Source organism: Ascaphus truei, chromosome 19, assembly GCF_040206685.1.
Source record: "Ascaphus truei isolate aAscTru1 chromosome 19, aAscTru1.hap1, whole genome shotgun sequence".
Classification (NCBI taxonomy): domain Eukaryota; kingdom Metazoa; phylum Chordata; class Amphibia; order Anura; family Ascaphidae; genus Ascaphus; species Ascaphus truei.
In genome coordinates this window covers 22,454,511-22,475,453 of record NC_134501.1, presented here as the reverse complement: position 1 = coordinate 22,475,453, position 20,943 = coordinate 22,454,511, and the positions used below count along the sequence as shown (strand labels likewise).

At 43.3% G+C, this 20,943-nt stretch overlaps 1 protein-coding gene and 1 long non-coding RNA gene across 2 annotated transcripts in view; one reads left to right on the top strand and one right to left on the bottom strand.

Annotated features, from left to right (window-relative positions):
- The window catches only part of LOC142470037 (uncharacterized), a 17,421-nt gene extending 8,322 nt beyond the window's left edge, over nt 1-9,099 (top strand). Inside the window, exons 2-3 of the long non-coding RNA XR_012789153.1 lie at nt 1,441-1,523; nt 4,208-9,099. This is a non-coding gene — a long non-coding RNA (uncharacterized LOC142470037). The remainder of the gene's footprint in view (nt 1-1,440; nt 1,524-4,207) is intronic.
- LOC142470036 (5-hydroxytryptamine receptor 3A-like) lies at nt 3,664-20,943 on the bottom strand. The gene is made up of 7 exons (XM_075576901.1): nt 20,745-20,943; nt 18,356-18,465; nt 13,715-13,887; nt 7,275-7,435; nt 6,632-6,839; nt 6,055-6,261; nt 3,664-5,962 (listed from the first exon to the last, which is right to left on the bottom strand). Exons 1-7 carry the CDS (start codon nt 20,784-20,786, stop codon nt 5,682-5,684), a joined length of 1,182 nt encoding a protein of 393 aa, XP_075433016.1. The 5' UTR covers nt 20,787-20,943; the 3' UTR covers nt 3,664-5,681.

The following is a 20,943-nucleotide window of genomic DNA, read 5'->3' as shown; positions in this document are numbered from 1 at the left end:
AACCTCATCTACTATCTAACTGTCACGATTGTGCTTGCCACAAACCAGGACCGGACCGCAGGGCTGAGGTGGGGTTGTATAATCACCGACCTGAGACCACGTAGTCGGATCCGGATTGCGCAGTTCGTAGTCGTACATAGCAGGGTCGGGACTGGAGAGAGCAGCGTAGTCAGTGGACGAGCCAGGGTCAGGATAGGAGACATCAGGGTAAACGTTATCCAAGCGGAGTTTCGGTAACAGGAAGTCAACTAGGTCCCGCTTCAGCGTAGTAGCTGCAGGGCGGGAGCGGGTTCTGCGCGTGCGGCGACCATGGCCCATGGTACCGGTCTCCGGAAGGGGTAGGCAGACCGGAGTGGGCACACCGCCAGGCAGCAGTGGTAAACCAATGCTTCAGCGCAGGAGTACAGAACGAGCCTGTGCAAGGAGAGAGAGCTACAGACCTCAGGACTAGTAGACCGGCCTCTGCTAAGGGAAGGGCAGCAGGCCTCAGGAAACAGGGAGCTGAAGAAAACGCTGGAGATCCTCCGCTTCAGCACAGGAACCAGGACACGGCCTCTGCAATGGAGAGGGAGCAGCAGGCACCAGGAACCAGTAGACAGGCCTCTGCTATGAGAAGGGCAGCAGGCCTCAGGAAACAGGGAGCTGAAGTAAATGCTGGAGAATCACCGCTTCAGCACAGGAACCAGGACACGGCCTCTGCAATGGAGAGAAAGCAGCAGGCCACAGGAACCAGGAACTAGGAACATGAACATGGAAACAGCAACAAGGCGGCCAAACAGGTGGCTGTGGCAAACGCAGTGAACATCCAAGAAGGATTATGCTCGGCAGAGAAGCATTGTGGGAATGCTGTATTTAAAGGTTAGCGAACCAATAGCAGAAGGGGCGTGTGACAGCATTGCTCTAATGACTGAACCCAGGCTAGGGCTGTAGCCCTAGCTTGCACAGCTGTTGTAGATACCAGGGGGAGTGTTCCAGGACTGCACAGGTCTGTAAGGCAAGGTAAGCAGTAAACTGAGGTGTGGATTCCTTACAGTAACTATGTAATATGGGCATGATAAGCGACTATAGCAGTCAATGGGAAACCGAAAACAAAAATCAACAGGCCCAAAAATACACAACAATAAAAGAAATGTAACCCCTAACAAACAGAACAATTAAATGAAACGCCTAAATAAACGGAAAATGTAATTAAAAAATCCCTACAAATACATAACAATTAACTCAAAACAATAAACAGAAATAGAAAACATAACAATTAATTAAAAACAAGCATTTGCCCAAAAAATTATTGTCTGTCACTGTACTTATCTATACCCTAAAGGGGCATAGATAAATACATTAGCAGTCAATGGGCAATCAAAAACATAAAAATAAAAAAATACAATAAAAAAATCCTGAAAAATGTAATTGACATACATTCATTATTTTTCTTACCTTTAGAATTCGTCACCCTCCTGGCATATCAGGAAGCTCACCGTCTGCGACACCATCCTCCAACATCCTCAGCGATGCTCCGCGATCAGGTAAAAAAAAATCTTCTATCTTCTTCAACTGTATGTGTTGAGGGGTTGTTCGGGGTAGAGGAAGTAGGTATTAGGTGGGTTGTGTTTTTTTAATGTTTATGGGGGGTAGAGGGATTGGGTGGAAGGGGTAGTTTCCCCAACAGTGGGTGGTTAGGCTTACTGGGTGGGTAGCGGGAGTGGTTAGCCCCTTCATTACCATAGCGATTCCTCCCAGCAGGTCTTACCATCCACCCTGGGCAACTACCTGGTTCATCCGACCCCCTCTGCCCCCAATAAACATGCTATTCAGGTTTAACCCCTTCATTGCCCTAGTGGTTAGCCACTAAGGTAATGAAGCTGTTTTAATTAAAAAAAATAACAGTGTGCAGGAGCAGGGGGTCTCCAGAGAAGAACTGCGTTGATTTCAGGTCCGGGAACCCCTGCTAACCGAGATACAGGCCCCATTATGGGGTGCCAGTATCTCCATGCAATGTTTAAATGTCCCGTGTCACGTGATCTGGGTCATTTAAACGCATATGCGATACCGGCATCCCATGACAGGGCCTGTATCTCAGGAAGCATGGAGTCCCCGGACCTGAAATCATTGCGGTTCTTCTCCAGAGACCCCCTGCTCCCGCACACTACTATTATAAATGTTATTAAACCAGTGTGATCGCTTGTAAGAGTTGTGCAGGGAGAGGCGGCTCTCTCTGAGCAGCTCTCTATGCAGCTGAGCCAGATCGCACAGGGAGAACGTTGAGAGAGGCCGAGATGAGTTTGCTGCTTCGCCGAACAGTTTTTGCATTTTCTCGCCGCATGGTTTGAGATGGGTTCATATTCTTTCTGGATATCGTGATATAACTCAACTCACAAACCGTTCGGAGAGAACATGCCAAACCTTGCGATATAGCAGTAAACTCATCGAGGCTGCTAGAATAGGCCCTTAAAAGTTACATGTGTGTTATTGTGGCAGGGAGTCACATGCAATGAGGCCACACACTACATGGGTAAGAGGTGCAAAGGACAGATATCCATTTGTCACTCAAATTTAGTATCAAGACGGTTGTGATTAGTCTCATTGCGTCCGTCATGCCCACCTGAATCTATTGCTGTGACTCACATGTGTCTGAGTATTAGAGAAGGGAAGTTATGAGTGCATTTATATACTGAGGAAAACCTTAAACGTCGTTTGGTTGACTGTTTTACGACAGAGTAAAAAACGTCAATCGCGCAGCTGATTTATGACAGTGGTAGGTTTATTTTGTTTCAATGGGGAAAATAAATATTACATAAGACTGCAAGATATTATGAAAATCAGATTTCAACAAAGATGCGTTTTGGACCAAACACATGAAGTCTCATTTCTGCGCCAGGGACCTCTCTGGTAGAAAGGTCTGACATATGGTAATGTATATGGATTTCTGTTTTATGTTTTATCCTGTTATTTTAAGAAACAGTCCTGCAGTTATTGTAATTGTATCTTCTTGTAATCCTTTTTCTGTAATCTAAGCACTGTATTTTTATATAGATTAAAACATCTAAGTGATGCTTTAGGGCTCTGAATGAACTGTTGCACCCTCTGGAGAGAGTATTTACATTTTCTGACACAGAAACAGATTTTTGTGTGACAAGTGCATTATTTTTTCTATTATAAACAGGGACCTGAGACCCTGGCATATATTACTTTTACATATTTTATTTGCATATTTCTTGGGTGGTGGAAGCGTATAGATATTATTTAAATTGAGTAAGGGGTTAATATTAACTCATTGAAAGTACCTTGCGGAAAAGAAAGGTGAGTTTGCTAGAGTAGCCGTGTGTATAAACCCTGGTTGCATATCTAAGTCACGTGCTTATGTGTGTGCTGTTTATGACAGATGTATATGGGGACAGATTGAGGGGAGATATTGTTAATTTGAGGGACCTTTGCAAAGGTGAAAAGTGGGACAGCTTGTGAGCTGTGTATTAACCCTTGTCCCGTATGTAGGTCAGGTGCTCACAGGTGTGCCGTACGTGACAGTTACATATACTAAAGGAAGAAAAGATGTTATCTGGTGCATTGTATATTCGTTTTAGTCCAAAATAGAAATAAGATAAGATAGCAATGTATCAATACAGGTTAATTAACCCTTAAAGGTCATACATTTGAATTCATGCACTTACAATTTTGCATAACTTGTGTTGTAATTCTTTTCCTATTTGGAGTGTCAGAGGTGAAACTAGACAGGCTAGGTCTCCAATACATATAGAGTTGCAATGGAAATATAAGAGAGAAAAGATCATGGCACAATAAATTTATTACAAAAGACTAGATTAAGAACAATATTGCACTTACAGACAGTATAATCAAAAACAGTGTTTTTAGATAGCATCAAAGCACTACTAAATCACCTGGAAGGCCAATAATTTCAGGGATTGGGGCATTAACTCAAAATTTGTCCGATTATTTAGACGCCACATTACAGCCTTCTGTGAAGAAATTGAAATATTTAAGGGCTACTACTCAGGTCTTGCAGCTTTTGAATGAGGTTGAGTGGAATGAGGATTATATTCTGGCTACGTGTGACGTCGCATCCCATGTACTGTATACGTGTATTGATCACCAAACAGGGGTGCGACACCATATTGTATAGTTTAAAGAAATATGAGAATATGAACGAAAGTCAGATGAGTTTCATAGTGGAGGGTATCTCTTTTATTTTAAGACACAATGTAGTCTGGTTCAATGACAACTATTACCACCAGAGGCAAGGTACAGCCTGACGAAGCCACGTTCCTATTGATGAAACGCGTAGAGTAGTTCCGCCCAGGAAGAGAGAGGATTGGTGCCAGCAGCTGTCCATCACAAGCCAGACCGGAAGTGACGTGACGGAGTCCCCCGAGGAGACCGGAAGTGACGGATCGCACTGGAGATAGTGCCTAAGTTGAGCCCTGAACGCTGCAGCGCAGGAGAGACAACAGACGGCCAGATATACACCGATCACAGAACGGAGGCGGTGTGGTGAGCTGTGGCACTATCCCAATCTATCCACTTTCACTTTGAGTGATACATGTTGTTTTAATTTTTTTATATTGTAAGTGTGCATTTTTAAGCATTAATATAAAGAATTATTTTTGTACCATTGCTCTGCACTATGGAGATTTTTCTTTATCTCTCCATGTCCTAAACTGACCTGACTTCTGAGTGAGAGCCTTATCCTGTCTGCATATAGAAGATTTCACCAATCCATGCTACCTGTTGTTGCCCTTACAATACTACTATCCTGTGCGTAGGCTGCACAGAAGAGCCAAGATATTCACCATATTCCCCCACGTTGAACATAACCGTCTGCACTTAGATTGTTTTTCTGTTATTCTCCTACATGCTCCCCCTGGGTTGTGAGAATATATATCGATCATCTGGGACCAGTGAAGACAGTCCCTTCCATAGGGTCTGAGCAGGGAGTTACAACCTTTATCAATCTCCTTATTTGTTGCACTATTTTAGTCACTGAAAGTCACTTAATATTTATTGTTTAAATATTTTCACTTTATTTTTAGTGATCACTAGTATTGTTTTTAGCGCCTGTGTTTGCACCATCACTCTGTCACAAAAGAAATTGAGACAACGCGCCGGAGAACATCTTTTCTTCTTTGCTCACATTTGGGGGGACGTGTAACTCTCTCCTGGACTCTGGCTGCCAAATCTAAGTATATCTATATTGGACTCTTTACCTTCCTCCGTTAGCTCTATTAAGTTTAATATCACTGTATATTTGTAATTAACTCATTTATATTAGGTTAGTGTTTAGCGCTGCTTTTTTCTTTTTGTTCTATATATACTATTAGAACTATAAGTTAGCATCTTGTGTGTAACAGATAAAAAAGGGCCAATGACAGGTTTTTAGAGGAAAACCAGGTACATGGATTCATATCACTGAACTGGGCATAGAAAAACAAAATGGTAGCCACAAACCTAAAGATTTAAGATACCATCTGTGTATGCATTAAAACGTTTGTCCCAGATGCTCAGCACAGCTATTTATAAAAAGAAACAAAAAACTTCTTAAAAGTGTATTAACATGGGGACAGGACATCTTTCAGTCTCCCAGAGATCACTCTCATGAAACCAGACAAAAAATGGAAAAACATTTGCTGGATTACCACATTTCCAACCATTTTGTATCCCAAGCAAACAGTTTACGTGGCCCAAACAATTATCACAATGGCAAATATAATGACCACGGTGACAAGGTACAAGATAAGGACCAGCCGATCTACCACCAGTGCTGCCATGTACCACTCTGACTTGGCATCGTCCTCATTCTTGGAGAGGGTCAACTCATGGTGAATCTTTAAGATCTGTGCCAGCAGCCTCTTTAACAGCTTCGCCTCCAGGCTGCCTCTCGCCTCCCTCTGAGAGATCTTCCTTTTCTCACAAAGTTCCAGGGTTTTCTCCACTTTTTTACCATCATTGGAATCTGCTAAAGAGAAAGGGCACCGGCCGTAAGTCGAGGGGCTTGTGTGATATCACGTCGGCTGCTGCGGCGGTCTCCTCTCCGTCTGTACTCACCATTATTCACTGCAACCACTGTGACCAGCTCTTCCTTGTCGGATCTCTTCTTGAAGCGCAGCACACGTGCCAGATGATTCAGGACCCAAATCTTTATCCAGGGAGGGACGTCCGGCTGTGTTGCAGACTCCGTCAGCATGTAGGAGATGGCGATAGAGCCGATTATACTAAGGACCATGACAACCAGACACACGGTGCAGAATATTCCTGTGCGGAAAACATGCGTCAAGGATCATGGATTGGGATGGTTTCCCAAGTTTAATGGTGTTCCCTCCCCTGGCAACATGGGGTTAAAATGTAGACTTAAACTTCAAGCTGCATTTCATGGCCTCCCTGACAACGAGCAAGCAGTACTGAGTAAGACTATGATGAGACTCCTGATAGGAAACCCAACACAATGGAATGTGACTGCCTGGGAATCTCTCTTCCATGAAATGTTCCTATGTGCCAAATTTGCCGGCCTTGCTAAACTGCTAAATCCCCTTTGAAATGCATCTAGTGTTGAAGAGATAAAAGCTTCACAGTAAGTAACAGGGCAGGACATGCAGTACCTCAGTTAATCTGACTGAACACATACCTAAAACAGGAGTGCTGTCAGAATTAGGGAGCAGGTTGTTCAGAATCAGCAGGAGGACGGAGAACCCCAAAACAACAGTGATTTTGAAGCCGAGCCTTTCCCCAGTTCCCATCTGTATGAACATACTGGCGATGTCCAGGAAAAGCAGGAAGCAGGCAGGGATGATGAGGTTTATGATATAAATAATAGGGGTTCTTTTAATGGTTATCTATGGAGGGGAAGAGGCCATGAAAACCATCAGCACAAAGAAAAGGTGTCACAACAAATCAGAGCGTGTAACAGAAAGAAGGACAGATACGAAATGTGCAACACTGAGCAAGACCAACGCTTTTATAATTCTGCTGTGCCGGGCGGAGAGACGGACAACAGAACTGTGCCGGGGATGTCCGAGTTTTCATACAGCATTTTATTACCCCGCTTGCCACCATGCCGGGCTTTGCATGTATAGAAGAATTGTTTCGCAATGCAGTGTTGGGCCCCAATGTCTGCCACAGGTTAAATAATATCATTGTTGCACTATTCTTAATAAGAGGCTGCTTTTCTTTTCAAAGTCCTGAAATGTGGATTTTGGACTTCTAACCCCAGGTTATATACACACAGGAGAGTGAGTACAGTGGGAATGTCATGGTCTGTTACCTCTCACCTTATAAGTCACTTGGCTGTATTTTTCTCCGTCACTAGCGTACATATTGCTCGACACGGAAATGTCTGAAAGGGTCCAGTCGCCTTTGCTAGCAAAAACCGTCCGTGACAATTCGCTTACTGTGGAAGAATTTGATCTTGGTAACATGATCAAATCTTTAACTGTAAAAGGGAAGTATCTGTCATTACTCCGATTTGAAGAAGAAAAAACTGTATTCAGCAAATGAATGGATTTATTTTATAAAGGAAATATGTCTATGACTTCATTAGAAATTCGCCTTGAAATTTGACCAACTCTATGGGAACCGCCACAAATGACATCGCGCAATGACATCACACTGATTTTTACTGATTGATAAAGAGAGTGATGTAATAAATGATCTCATACACACTTACTGAATGCTAATATGCTGGGTCATTAGTATTATTATGTTGCATGCAAACATTGTCTTCTGCCCTCTTTCCTCTTGCAGTGAAGTAGTCTGGGATCTGAATTGGTCCTGTGTAGTTTCATCAGAGTTTGTCATACAGAACATTTTACTGGCCCAACAGGAACTCATAATGAATGTAACAGTGTGTACAGGACAGATACAGAAACCTCTGAGCACACTGGTGGAAATCTCACTTGCTAGTCCATATTTTGAACATATTACAAGATAAATGATGTTTTTTTTTAATGCAGTTTCTCAGTATTTTGCTTACATAGCATGAACAAAAATCCCCAATCTGTCGCTGATATAGGGAATAAATAATACACTGAGACAAATGACAAAAAATGCTGATTCCACAGAACACTGCAACAGTTACAGGGGCCTATTCTCGTAGTTTTGAAGTGTGTCAATCCGGTTTCTGAAGAACCCTTTCCGATGGGATTGGCATGCTTCGCTATTCTATATAACACACGATTGCTGAATAGCGCTCTCACAAACCCAAAACGATAATGGTGCATACAATAGTGCATAAAATAGTCATGCATAAAAATTAATAGTGCATTAGAAAATATATAAATAGTGCATAAATAATATATGTAGTGCACAAATGTGACAGATCAGCAAGAGATCTGTGAGAGAGGGCACCAAGAGTGCAAGGAAGGGCAGCTCGATCCGATGGGGCTGTCGTTCACGGAGGTGGATTCCTCCCAGCGGTGTCTGCAGACGTGTACCCGTCGCACTTCCGGGTCGCGTCTGGATGACGTCACGGCAACAGGCGTAAGTGCCCTCATGGTACACGTTGAACGTATGGTAAGTCCAGTATGTATTGGAGTCCCAATGTACCCGATCAGATGGAAATGCACGATCGTAGCGCCAAGGATTCAATGAACCACCAGGTGGTATAGAAACGGCAGTATAGTACCAATAGTACAGATAAAAATAGAACAATAAAATCAACTAATCCTACGCGTTTCGTAGCTCTCGCCACTTCATCAGGGAATAGTTTGGCAATTAATCCAATCTGTATTAAGTACACCTCCCTCTGCCTGTATTGGACAGTAATTAATTAATAGCTCCCAATCACATTCATGAATCTATACTCAGCTCCCCTTCGCCATGAGATCAGCTGTGCTGGTGTTTTGCATCTTCCTGCTTGTGCGTCCTGCATTGCCTTGACTACCACGGAGCCCGATGATCCTCCTCTATTGCTGGAATGCTGAGAGAGCTGGGCCATGACGTCAGACGCCGTTTGCATGCGGAAGCGGTGGATGTGTAGCAGCTGACCGGAGCATTCTACTGCGTCTAAACCCAGAGTGGTTAAATTGCCTTTATTATTCCTGGAGCATGTGAGTGTATTGGAGCCTCCTTGCTCGAGTGTCTTTATTAATTAAATTGTGTTGCACTATATGTTTTCTTTTTTCTTTGCATACTGTATGCTGCTCATTTCAAATTGAGATTCCCAGTGACTTTCCACCTTGGAGAGGAATATTGCGCTTTGTGTCCTCCCCCAGACGTTACTTTGAGTGATTGTGAAATCACTCACACCAGCTTCATCTCCTCTCGGTGATATTAATTTTTTTTTTTAATATTATATATATTGTTAAGGTTTGCGCTTACTTTCCTTGCACCATGTTATATACTGCGCTTGAAAATCTTCTTAAGTGTAAGCCTTCAATTGTATTTCATTGTGTATTAATAGATTTTTTTCGTTCTACACATTGGTTTGTTCTTTTTCTTTTGAGACTGGCTGCTGAATATTGCTGCACATCTACGGGAACATCCACCCCTTAAGTTGGATGACTGCTTGATATCTCTACTCTATTGTGAGTAGCCATTTGTGAGCCCATTTACTACTTATTATTATTTTGTTAACATTACTACACTATGTGATGTTTCTTTATTTTTATGGTACTTACGACGCTCCCCTGGTCCTTGTGCAAGATGCTTTGCTATTCTGTAAACCCTTCTCGCATGTTCAATCCGTGCGGAAAAAGCTTTTTTAGAAGCTGTTTCACTCCAGTTCTGCCAATCTGATTGGTTTGTCAAGAAAGCCCCAAACTCGTATCTTTTGCCCATAACTGCAATTCTCATAGCTCTGTTATGCAAACCACTTTTAAAAACTCACATTTTTTTAACACCACCTAAAGAGTGGCAAGATTAGGATTGCGAGTTACATCTAGAGCCGAAATATGGGGGAGTGGGGCTTTAATGGGGAGTGGGTAAGTCACATGTCAGCTCGGCTCTGTCCAGAAAAGAAAACCCAAAAAGAGGGTGGAAAATGTAAGTCCACAAAATTGGATAAGCCGCTCGTGCTGAGGCCCCATGCTCCACCCAGTATACTTAGTATCCAGTTAAATTAGGAGTATAGGGCCCCCCCCAGTCCCCAAAAATTCACACCCCCTCAATCCCTTATCCCAAGATGGTCGCTGGGATCGCGCGGCATGCATAGACCAGGAGGAGGAAAACGGAGTTCCAGAGGTTCTGCGGTGGACAAATCAGGTACCGGGACAAGTGGAGTGAACATAAAGAGTCCCCGTGGTTCTCGGAAGTCCCCCGCTGCAGCGTTCCTCAGCCTGAGTCGGCATAGGATAGTAGAGGCAGACGCTGGATGCATCACAGAAGGAAGGGTCCCTGACAGCCCACTGGTAACGCGACCAGGGAGGAGGGGGGGTTGGTGGGGTAGTGTAATGGGTGCTCGCCACAAACAGGACTGAACCGCAAGGCCGAGGTGGGGATATAGAAACACTGACCCGGAGCCGCGAAGTTGTGTCTGTAATGCAGATTCGAAGTCGTGGGTATCCGGGTCGGGGGTTGGCGAAATAAGGAACGTAGATACACTCGCCGTGGTTGGTGGTAAGAGAGGGTTTGTATTGTTGGGGTCACTAGCCGTGGTCAAAGGTTTGAGGGAATATGGATTGTTGGGGTCACTAGCCGTGGTCAAGGATTGGAGAGAGGCGGTTGGTAATAAAAAGTAGCCAGGGTTCAGGTAAGGAACTGCAAGACAAGGTACAGCAAAGCAGAACAAGGCACAGCAAAGCAAGGTAAAACAGAGTGCTTGCGACCAGCACAACGTCACACGTAAAATACTATTATGCTTAGCCGATTTGCAGAGGCAATCGCTGAGCCTATAAAGGAGGAACAGTCAATAGCTAAATGGCTGCACAGCAGAAGCTGATACTAGAATCAGAGCCCTGATTTTATGAGTATCAATTTTAAAATAAGGGGGTATGACAACAACACGACTAGTGCATCCAGACCAACAAAAGGTGTGTTGCCTGGGTAAATAATCCTAAATAAACATCATGAACCAATATTCACTTGTTTGTTTATTTATATCACTAAAGACGAGAATTGTGCTTAATTATCACCACTAGAGGTCCTACCCATATATTGCTCCTATTGCAGCTAAGGATAGTTAACTAATTGTAAGGTTGATATATCTACTAAACTACTGACCTTAATACCTGTTCTACATGCAATTAAAAGAGAGATGGTGTGACTTCAGTTACTGTTCACTGTTGTCAAGGGAACTCCCCTGTACTACCACAAGCCTTGAGAAAGCGCGTGTATGTGCGCGAAACGGCTGTCGGCATATTGATTTTAACTTCTATCAGTCAGCTAGCAAAGATGTGTGTTTGAGCAGGAGCGAGACCGCTTGGGGAGATGCACTTCCTGTACAAGTTTGGCAGGTTATCGGAGCTTTCTGAATAGCAACCTTGCCAAATCGTATGGGAACTGCTGAAAAAGCTTGATGAGTTAGTTATCGAAGCTACTAGAATAGGCCCCTTAATGTGAGAGTTTCGTGACACCCGTGCAGCGTTAGCGAATTTAAGCAACAATCACATAGGCAAAATCTCCTGAAAACATCCCGTTCAATAGACTATATAATAAGGATGTCTCACAAAGTGGCTAAAAAGAAATCTCAGGACATGGAAGACTTCTTTAAGCGTAAAGAAGACACTCGCGCTTCACAGGCCTTAAGACCTGGCATGCGGGAGGTCTCGGAGTCAGAGCCGGCGGAAGAACAGACGGCCCAGTACGCAACAAAATAGTATATAAGAGACCTATATTGTGATCTGACAACATCGCTTCAATCCAAAATCCAAAGCGCACACTGCTGGAACTGGGAAAAGATATTGCCTCACTGGGCCAGAGAACAGACCAGCTAGAGAAAAAACTGAAGGAAACCATCCTAACTCAGAACATATCCAACCAAAACTTCGAGCGTCTGCACAACCAGGTGATAGAGATAGCAGAAATAGAGATAGAAGAAACAATATAAGGGTCCGAGGGGTTCCGGAAGCGATCACAGACCGGGAGAAATATATTTCAAGATATGATACCAGATGGCACAGAAGAAGTGCTGTAGATGGACCAGTGCCACAGAGCCTTGCGAAACCTCCAACATCAGAATACCCAAGAGATATAGTGAGACTCCACTATTTCAATACCAAAGACGTCCTCATTGCCATAACCAGAAGCCATATGGACTTGGCATTTGAAAGTGAACCGATACAGGTGTTCCACGACGGCCTAACACCCTGGCCAGAAGAACAGGCCAGATTCCATTCACGGCCAAACTCAGAGAAGCAGGAGTCAGATGTGTAACAGATGAGCCATTACTAAGCTCTAAGATTCACCTTGAACCATAATAAGTTCCATAAATATTCATAAAGTCAAATTGTAGTCTCAGCAACAGCTGTAATTTGCAGGTAAGTAGATATTGTGATATACAGGTAGAGTCCAGTGTGGGTTAAATTGGAGAGACGGAGAGATATATAGGGATGAGATGTGTATTGATACACTATCTCTAAGCTGCAACATTTGGTGGGGGGGATATGCACAACAGAGGAAAAGTATCAAATTACCTCTGAAGCCCCCTCTCCTAAAGTAGTGTTGATCGTAGCCTCCCTGTTCCTCCGTTAGCGCGGTGCAGAGTATGGCAGCTCTGTGTAAAGCACCGTCTCCCCCACATCGCGTGAAATCGAATCCTGTGTGATGTGCACCTGCACGGCTGCTGCGCGTCACACCAATCCGGGGTATAGGCGCAGGAGATCAACGTAGGATGGGCTGGACGAAGAGACTGAGCAAAAAAATATGCAAAAGCACTCAGCAACTCACCAGGTGGATGAAAAATAAAAGAAATGTATTAAACTACATAAAACAAAAATACATAACAAAACAGGGGAAAAGCACTCCCACTAGTTTCACGCTTCTACAGCGCTGTCTCAAGGAGAAATGTAGTTTAATACATTTCTTTTATTTTTCATCCACCTAGTGAGTTGCTGAGTGCTTTTGCATAGTTTTTTGCCCAGTCTCTTCGTCCAGCCCATCCTACGTTGACAGCCCATCCTACGTTGACAGCCCATCCTACGTTGACAGGCCATCCTACGTTGACAGGCCATCCTACGTTGACAGCCCATACTACGTTGACAGCCCATCCTACGTTGACAGCCCATCCTACGTTGACAGCCCATCCTACGTTGACAGCCCATCCTACGTTGATCTCCTAAGAAGGAGTCAGAGCCTGAAATATAGGTTTGGCTGAGCAAAAACTCATAAGTCAGACAAGGGATGGAGTTAGCACCACCTCAGGTCATTCCGCTTCCAAAGCACATACAATCCGGGCGGTTTGGCCATTAAACCATGCGGTTTGTCACTTTTTATAGTCGCGGTTTAAACCATGCGAATTGCATTAGAGAATAGGGTTTTTTCTCACATTTCATTCTGCGATTTCTGAACATGTCACATCGTACGTTCTGGCGCTGACAACTTCGGAGCTACGAGAATAGGCCTCATTGTCTGCTAATAAAGTCTGCACTTCTGTCAAACATCAGGAAATGATTCTTATAATTCAAATTCTGACAAAAGGGCAGAGCCCGGAGATTGCACTGACAGTCTGTCCTATTAAAGCTCCTATTATCACTGAGTGTATTTCAGAGATCGTATAACACAAGCACAGAGCAGGTCTGCGATGCACAATGGGAATATCTCTATATAAGAAAGGTACCTGAGTGCAAAAATGGACCAAAAGTCAAGCTGCAGGTCTGAATGTCGAAGGGGAACTTGTACATGTCTAAGTTACAGGTGCTGACGATCCGTAAGGGCTTGGAATTAACCACCGTCCCATTGCTGTAGAGAAGGTAATAGGGAATCACTGGGGACTTGTCTTCATCTTCTATCCTGGATAATACACAATATGTTGTTATATCCCACAGATAGTGTGGCACCTAGGATAGCACATTCATAATGTCCTATAAATAGAGGAGTATAATATAGGACAGGGCACTCCAACGTGTAGTATATACAGGCATACCCCGCATTAACATACGCAATGGGACCGGAGCATGTATGTAAAGCGAAAATGTACTTAAAGTGAAGCACTACCTTTCCCCCACTTATCGATGCATGTACTGTACTGCAATCGTCATATACGTGCATAACTGATGTAAATAACGCATGTGTAACAGGCTCTATAGTCTCCCCGCTTGTGCACAGCTTCGGTACAGGTAGGGAGCCGGTATTGCTGTTCAGGACGTGCTGACAGGCGCATGCGTGAGCTGCTGTTTGTCTATTGGGCGCTATGTACTTACTCGCGAGTGTACTTAAAGTGAGTGTCCTTAAACCGGGGTATGCCTGTATACAATTATTAGTAGAGCTGTGCCATTGGCTTTTCCCCATTAGTTTTGGGCTAGGGATCCTCTCTTATTTCTCCCACATATAAACACTCTTTGGCCTCTAAGCAGCAGGTTTCTGTGGGAGAAAGTCTGAGGGAATAATATATGGGGTCCCCATCCAAGACATGTACTTATTTATGGACTGTTGTGAGTAACTTTCAGTGCATGCTTTCTCTTTCTGTATTGTTTAAAAATGTGTGGTATTAGAGTGAGTAATGTATGGTATTAGAGTGAGTAATAATGTATGGTATTAGAGCGAGTAATAATGTATGCTATTAGAGTGTGTAATAATGTATGATGTTACAGTCTGTAATAATGTATGGTATTACAGGGAGTAATAATGTATGGTATTACAGGGAGTAATAATGTATGGTATTAGAGTGAGTAATAATGTATGACATTACAGTGGGTACTAATGTATGGTATTAGAGTGGGTAATAATGTATGATATTACAGTGAATAATAATGTATTATGTTACAGTCTGTAATAATGTATTGTGTGGTATTACAGTGAGTAATAATGTATGGCATTACATTGGGTACTAATGTATGGCATTATAGTAGGTATAGTAATAATGTATGCTATTAGAGTGTGTAATAATGTATGATGTTACAGTCTGTAATAATGTATGATGTTACAGTGGGTAATAATGTATGATGTTACAGTGGGTAATAATGTATGATGTTACAGTGAATAATAATGTATGATGTTACAGTCTGTAATAATGTATTGTGTGGTATTACAGTGAGTAATAATGTATGGCATTACATTGGGTACTAATGTATGGCATTATAGTAGGTATAGTAATAATGTATGCTATTAGAGTGTGTAATAATGTATGATGTTACAGTCTGTAATAATGTATGGTATTACAGGGAGTAATAATGTATGATGTTACAGTGGGTAATAATGTATGATGTTACAGGGAGTAATAATGTATGATGTTACAGTGGGTAATAATGTATGATGTTACAGTGTGTAATAATGTATGGTATTTCAGGGAGTAATAATGTATGATGTTACAGTGGGTAATAATGTATGGTATTAGAGTGAGTAATAATGTTTGATATTACAGCTGGTAATAATGTATTATATTAGAGTGTGTAATAATGTATGATATTAGAGGGAGTCATAATGTACAATATGGTATTACAGTGTGTAATAATGTATAATATTACAGTGGGTAATAATGTATAATATTACAGTGTGTAATAATGTATGATATTAGAGGGAGTCATAATGTACAGTATGGTATTACAGTGTGTAATAATGTATAATATTACAGTGGGTAATAATGTATGGTATTACAGTGGGTAATAATGTATGGTATTACAGTGTGTAATAATGTATGGTATTACAGTGGGTAATAATGTATGGTATTACAGTGGGTAATAATGTATGGTATTACAGTGGGTAATAATGTATGGTATTACAGTGGGTAATAATGTATGGTATTACAGTGAGTAAGAATGTATCGTATTGCCTGGAATTTTAACCAATCAGAGAGCAGGGATTTCAATAATGCCCGGAATATAACAGCTTTAGCCTATAATGTATGATATTAGAGTGGGTAATAATGTATGATATTACAGGGAGTAATAATGTATGATATTAGAGTGGGAAATAATGTATGATATTAGAGTGGGTAATAATGTAATATTAGAGTGGGTAATAATGTATGATATTAGAGTGGGTAATAATGTATGATATTAGAGTGGGTAATAATGTATGATATTACAGGGAGTAATAATGTATGATATTAGAGTGGGTAATAATGTATGATATTAGAGTGGGTAATAATGTATGATATTAGAGTGGGTAATAATGTATGATATTAGAGTGGGTAATAATGTATGGCATTAGTGTGGGTAATAATGTATGATATTAGAGTGGGTAATAATGTATGATATTAGAGTGGGTAATAATGTATGATATTAGAGTGGGTAATAATGTATGATATTAGAGTGGGTAATAATGTATGATATTAGAGTGGGTAATAATGTATGATATTAGAGTGGGTAATAATGTATGATATTAGAGTGGGTAATAATGTATGATATTAGAGTGGGTAATAATGTATGATATTAGAGTGGGTAATAATGTATGATATTAGAGTGGGTAATAATGTATGATATTAGAGTGGGTAATAATGTATGGCATTAGTGTGGTTAATAATGTATGATATTAGAGTGGGTAATAATGTATGATATTAGAGTGGGTAATAATGTATGATATTAGAGTGGGTAATAATGTATGATATTAGAGTGGGTAATAATGTATGGCATTAGTGTGGGTAATAATCTATGATATTAGAGTGGGTAATAATGTATGGCATTAGTGTGGATACTAATGTATGGTATTACAGTGAGTAATAATGTATGGTATTACAGTGAGTAATAATGTATGGTATTACAGTGAGTAATAATGTATGGTATTAGAGGGAGTAATGATGTTGGGTATTACAGTGGGTAATAACTAAGGTATGATATTAGAGTGTATGTATATCTTTATTTATATTGCGCCATTAATGTACATAGAGCTTCAGAGCAGTAATACACGTGACATAATCATATAAATAACAAATAATACAAATAACACAATGGGAAGAAGTGCTTCAGACATAAAAGTGACATTTAGAATAAGGAGTCCCTGTCCCGAAGAGCTTACAATCAAATTGGTAAGTAGGAAGAACGTACAGAGACATTAGAAAGGTGTTCTAGTAAGTTCGTCTGCAAGGGGCCAAGGTCGATGTGTATGTAGCAGAGCTCCCTCCTTACCTCCGGTGAGGGGGGGACTGCTGGGATAGTCGGCGGAGCTCCACGCTGTATCGGAGTGCGGGAGCCGCCATCTTAGGTGTCGCGCATGAGCAGAATGTCAGGTGGCGCATGCGCAGTGAGGAAGTGAGGCGGCCATCTTAGATGGCTCCGCAAGATGCCGCACGGGACACACGGGACATACATGGGAAGTCCCAGCCAATAGGGCTCAAGGAGCAGGGGGAAACCAGGATATCCTCTGCGGGCTAGGGACACGCGCGTCAGTGCGACGGATGGCGGCAAGAGGGTAGGTAGAGTCCAGGACACAGTGCCTCCTGGACTAGCCCTAGTCTTGCCCATTAGGCCCCAGATAGGCCCTGCGTCACCCCAGCAGAGTATTGCAGGGAAGGCCCCAGATAGGGACACTTTCTCATTAGTACATAGAGGTACTGTTGCTCCGGTGACCGGATGGCCACGTGGTGTGCTGTGGTCTGGGACCAGGCCACCAGCCCACATAGACATTAGGTGAGACACTCCAGCTGGAGCTCACCTCACAAGGCTGATCGGGACTCATAAGAAGAGAGGTGATTGGTGTTGGAGGCCCCGCGGCATGGGATCCATCGATCCTGTGATCCATCGGCGGTACATGGGTACAGGAGTGCCCAGGGAGATATATAAGTGCTCCAACGATTCACACAGGGGTAGCACTACCTCACACTTTGGGTGGGACTGTTCTACGGACACCGGGCATATAGGTGCCTAGGGCACCTTCAGTACTTTGCACGAACAACACCGGGTTGGGTATTGCATTCTGATATTGTATTGTGGGTGTGTTATTGTTATAGTGTGTAATACTGTAGTATAGAAGTTATATTATACTCAGTGTAAAGTGGTTATTAAGTCCTATATGGGACCATCCCGCTCTGCTGGGATCCCTCATAGGTGGAGGCGTTGCTGGGTTCCACGTATATACAGTATGACAAGCACCGGGTTTTGCGTATATACTGTATGACAAGCACCGGGTTCTGCGTATATACAGTATGACGAGCACCAGGTTCTGTGTGTGTACAGTATGATGAACGCTGGGTTCCACGTAAATACAATATCACGAGCACCGGGTTCTGCGTATATACAGTATGACCAGCGCCGGGTTCTGCGTATATACAGTATGACCAGCGCCGGGTTCTGCGTATATACTGTAAGACAAGCGTAGGACTCACATTTCAGTGATGTAGAGATCTGGTTTCCAAAACAATTCGACAGGAACAGAAATCCTCTGAATGCCACAAAATTCATTAGGGTTCCAGGATACAAACTCGTTTTCCCAGGCCTGGAGGAGGAAATAACTCAGCACATTATAATGTCATCTACAGTAGTAACGGGTCTCACAGCTTATTACAGAAAGTGCTCTCCTGCATAGCATCATACAGCTGGAACTTTTGGTTCGGGACCTCTCTCTTTTCAGGACCCGTATGGCATCCTCCCGGCGCCGTGGTGTACAGACAGGGCCGCCAACAGGGGTTGGCGTCCCGGGCCCGGTGAGTTGGGGGGGCCCAGCCGGCTGGCCCTGCAAGTTGGGCATGACCTCTTGCCAGGCCCGTCTGCCGGTCCTCTCGCGGCCAGGCCCCGGCTCTGCCTTAGCAGCAGCCTGCATGACTCTATCCCTCAGTTTCACGCCGACGGGCCTCTCTGACATCGGCGGCGCTGGAAGTGCTCTGACATCAATGCTCTCTGCTTCCGGCGCGCGACGGCATGAGAGGGAGGCCTGTCGGAAGCTTGGCGTGGGACAGATGGATAGGGGCATGCAGGCTGCTGCTTCGGGGAGAGTCAGGGTCCGGCCGTGAGATTACCGGCAGCCGGGCCTGGCCAGAGGTCGAGCCCAACTTGCAGTGCCGGCCGCCGGGACGCCGGGTCCTGTCTGTAAGAGACGTGCACTGAGGGGCCTATTCTATAAGCCCCGATAACCCACTTATCGTGGCTTTTGTCGGCCAAAATGCCTACTGCTATTCTGTAAGCCTCGATAGGTGGGCGATAAAGGCATGAATCACCAATTTTTTCAGCCGTCCAAAACACATCGCCGGGTGACAGGCGATAAGCCACTTATTGGCAGGTTCTGAAACTCGTGCAATTCTAGTAGCTTCGATTAGTTTATCGAGGCTAATCGCGGCTCTAGAATGGCAAGTATCTCCCAAAATCCTCATGCCAGGAACAGTTGGCGTGAAGTCGGGGAGAACCTGCTGAGAGGCGGCGAGAGAGGACTTAGAAAAAAAAATGAATTTTTCCTGCATCAGATTGATGCCGGGGGTCTCCGGAGCGGATACACATTAATATCAGCACCGGAGACCTCCGGCATGAATCCCATGCAATAAAAATGCATTTACAGGCAACTTCATTACCTTAGCGGCTAACCACCCACCCTGGGGCAACAACCCCCTTCACCCGCCCCCTCCACCCCACAAAAACATTACAATATAATGTTTGAATTTAAACATGGGGCTGATACCGGCACCCCATAACGGGGCCAGTAACTCAGGAAGCAGGTGGTTCCCAGACCTGAAATGACTGCAATTCAGCTACAATACTGTTATTAAAATAAAATAAAAGCTGTGCCATCGCCTGTTAGAGACGAGCAGGGAGAGGGACTGATTCTCTCTCACTCTCACTGCGCGTCCCTTACAGACAGGTTCAGCCAACTAGGATTCACACAGTGCGAGTCCCATTCAGACGCAGGGACCCCCGCTGTGTTAATCCGATGGGCCATTACAACCTGCTATGGACTGTCCTGTGAAGTGTCCCCAATTTCCAGAATGTGCTCTTTCCCCTGCCCGCGGACGTTGGGCCATAAGGAAAGATTCCATCTGTATATACATATATACAGCTCAACCCCGTTATCCACTTATAACGCGATGCGAGCGTGGCTCCCAATTTTCGGATTTATAAATACTTTACAACACGATTGTTGGTATCTTAAATACTTTATTGTACAATGCATACAATTGTACATTATTTCTAACGCGATCTGCTTATAACGCGATGTGATTCTTTGGACCACAAGCACAGCTTTATAAGGGGGTTGAGCTGTATATATATTTATTCACATACAAAAAAGAATAATGCCTGGTGCACACAAAAACCAGCAAAATATATTAGACTACTTGGTTCAATCTGGGGTGCTAGCAGAAGGGCTGGGATCCTCGACCAGTCCAAAGAAATATAAAATACAAAAAATCTGCAGCACCCAAAGAATATAATCAGCTAAGAGTTTTAAGTCGCACCATGTGGAAAATCCATAGACAAAATGAGCACTAATCATTTGTTTGACACCGCTGCATGGGACATAATACAGAAGCACTAATTACTCTACTAGTACTACAGACGATGCTCAGTAGGCAGCATTGATGTGGAATACGGAAACCTTCAACTGTGTCTCTGAACCCCCAGCACACACCCACTGCTGGTGCAAGAGGTCAGTCATGTGCCCATCCCAGAGGCTGCTGCACATATACTGCTGGTAATAATACCACTGTTGGTTGGCAGAAGTAGAAAGGTGTTTTGGGGGAAAGGCAGAGCACATGAGACCTGTGTAGTATGTGAAGCTTGGGATCTTACCATGGTAAACCAGATATACATGGTTATTGTTTGCATGCTCATATCCTGAAAGAAATAAGAGATGATCAGTTATGAATGTAGAAATGTGTTAACGTTTGGCTGATTTCGTTTATTACAGAGATCCTGCTTTCTTATCATAAAGAGGCTTATTGACTAAGCAGTGTTACTCCACAAGACACCTTATAGCACTACTTGGCAA

Bases quoted from the DNA above. Each gene is read 5' to 3' on its own strand.
- LOC142470036 (XM_075576901.1), bottom strand. From the start codon at position 20,786: ATGAGCATGCAAACAATAACCATGTATATCTGGTTTACCATG. The intron at 13,888-18,355 runs GTGAGTCCTACG...TGTATTATCCAG, and splicing joins GATCTCTACATCACTGAAAT to GATAGAAGATGAAGACAAGT. The intron at 5,963-6,054 runs GTGAGTACAGAC...TCTCTTTAGCAG, and splicing joins AGTGGTTGCAGTGAATAATG to ATTCCAATGATGGTAAAAAA.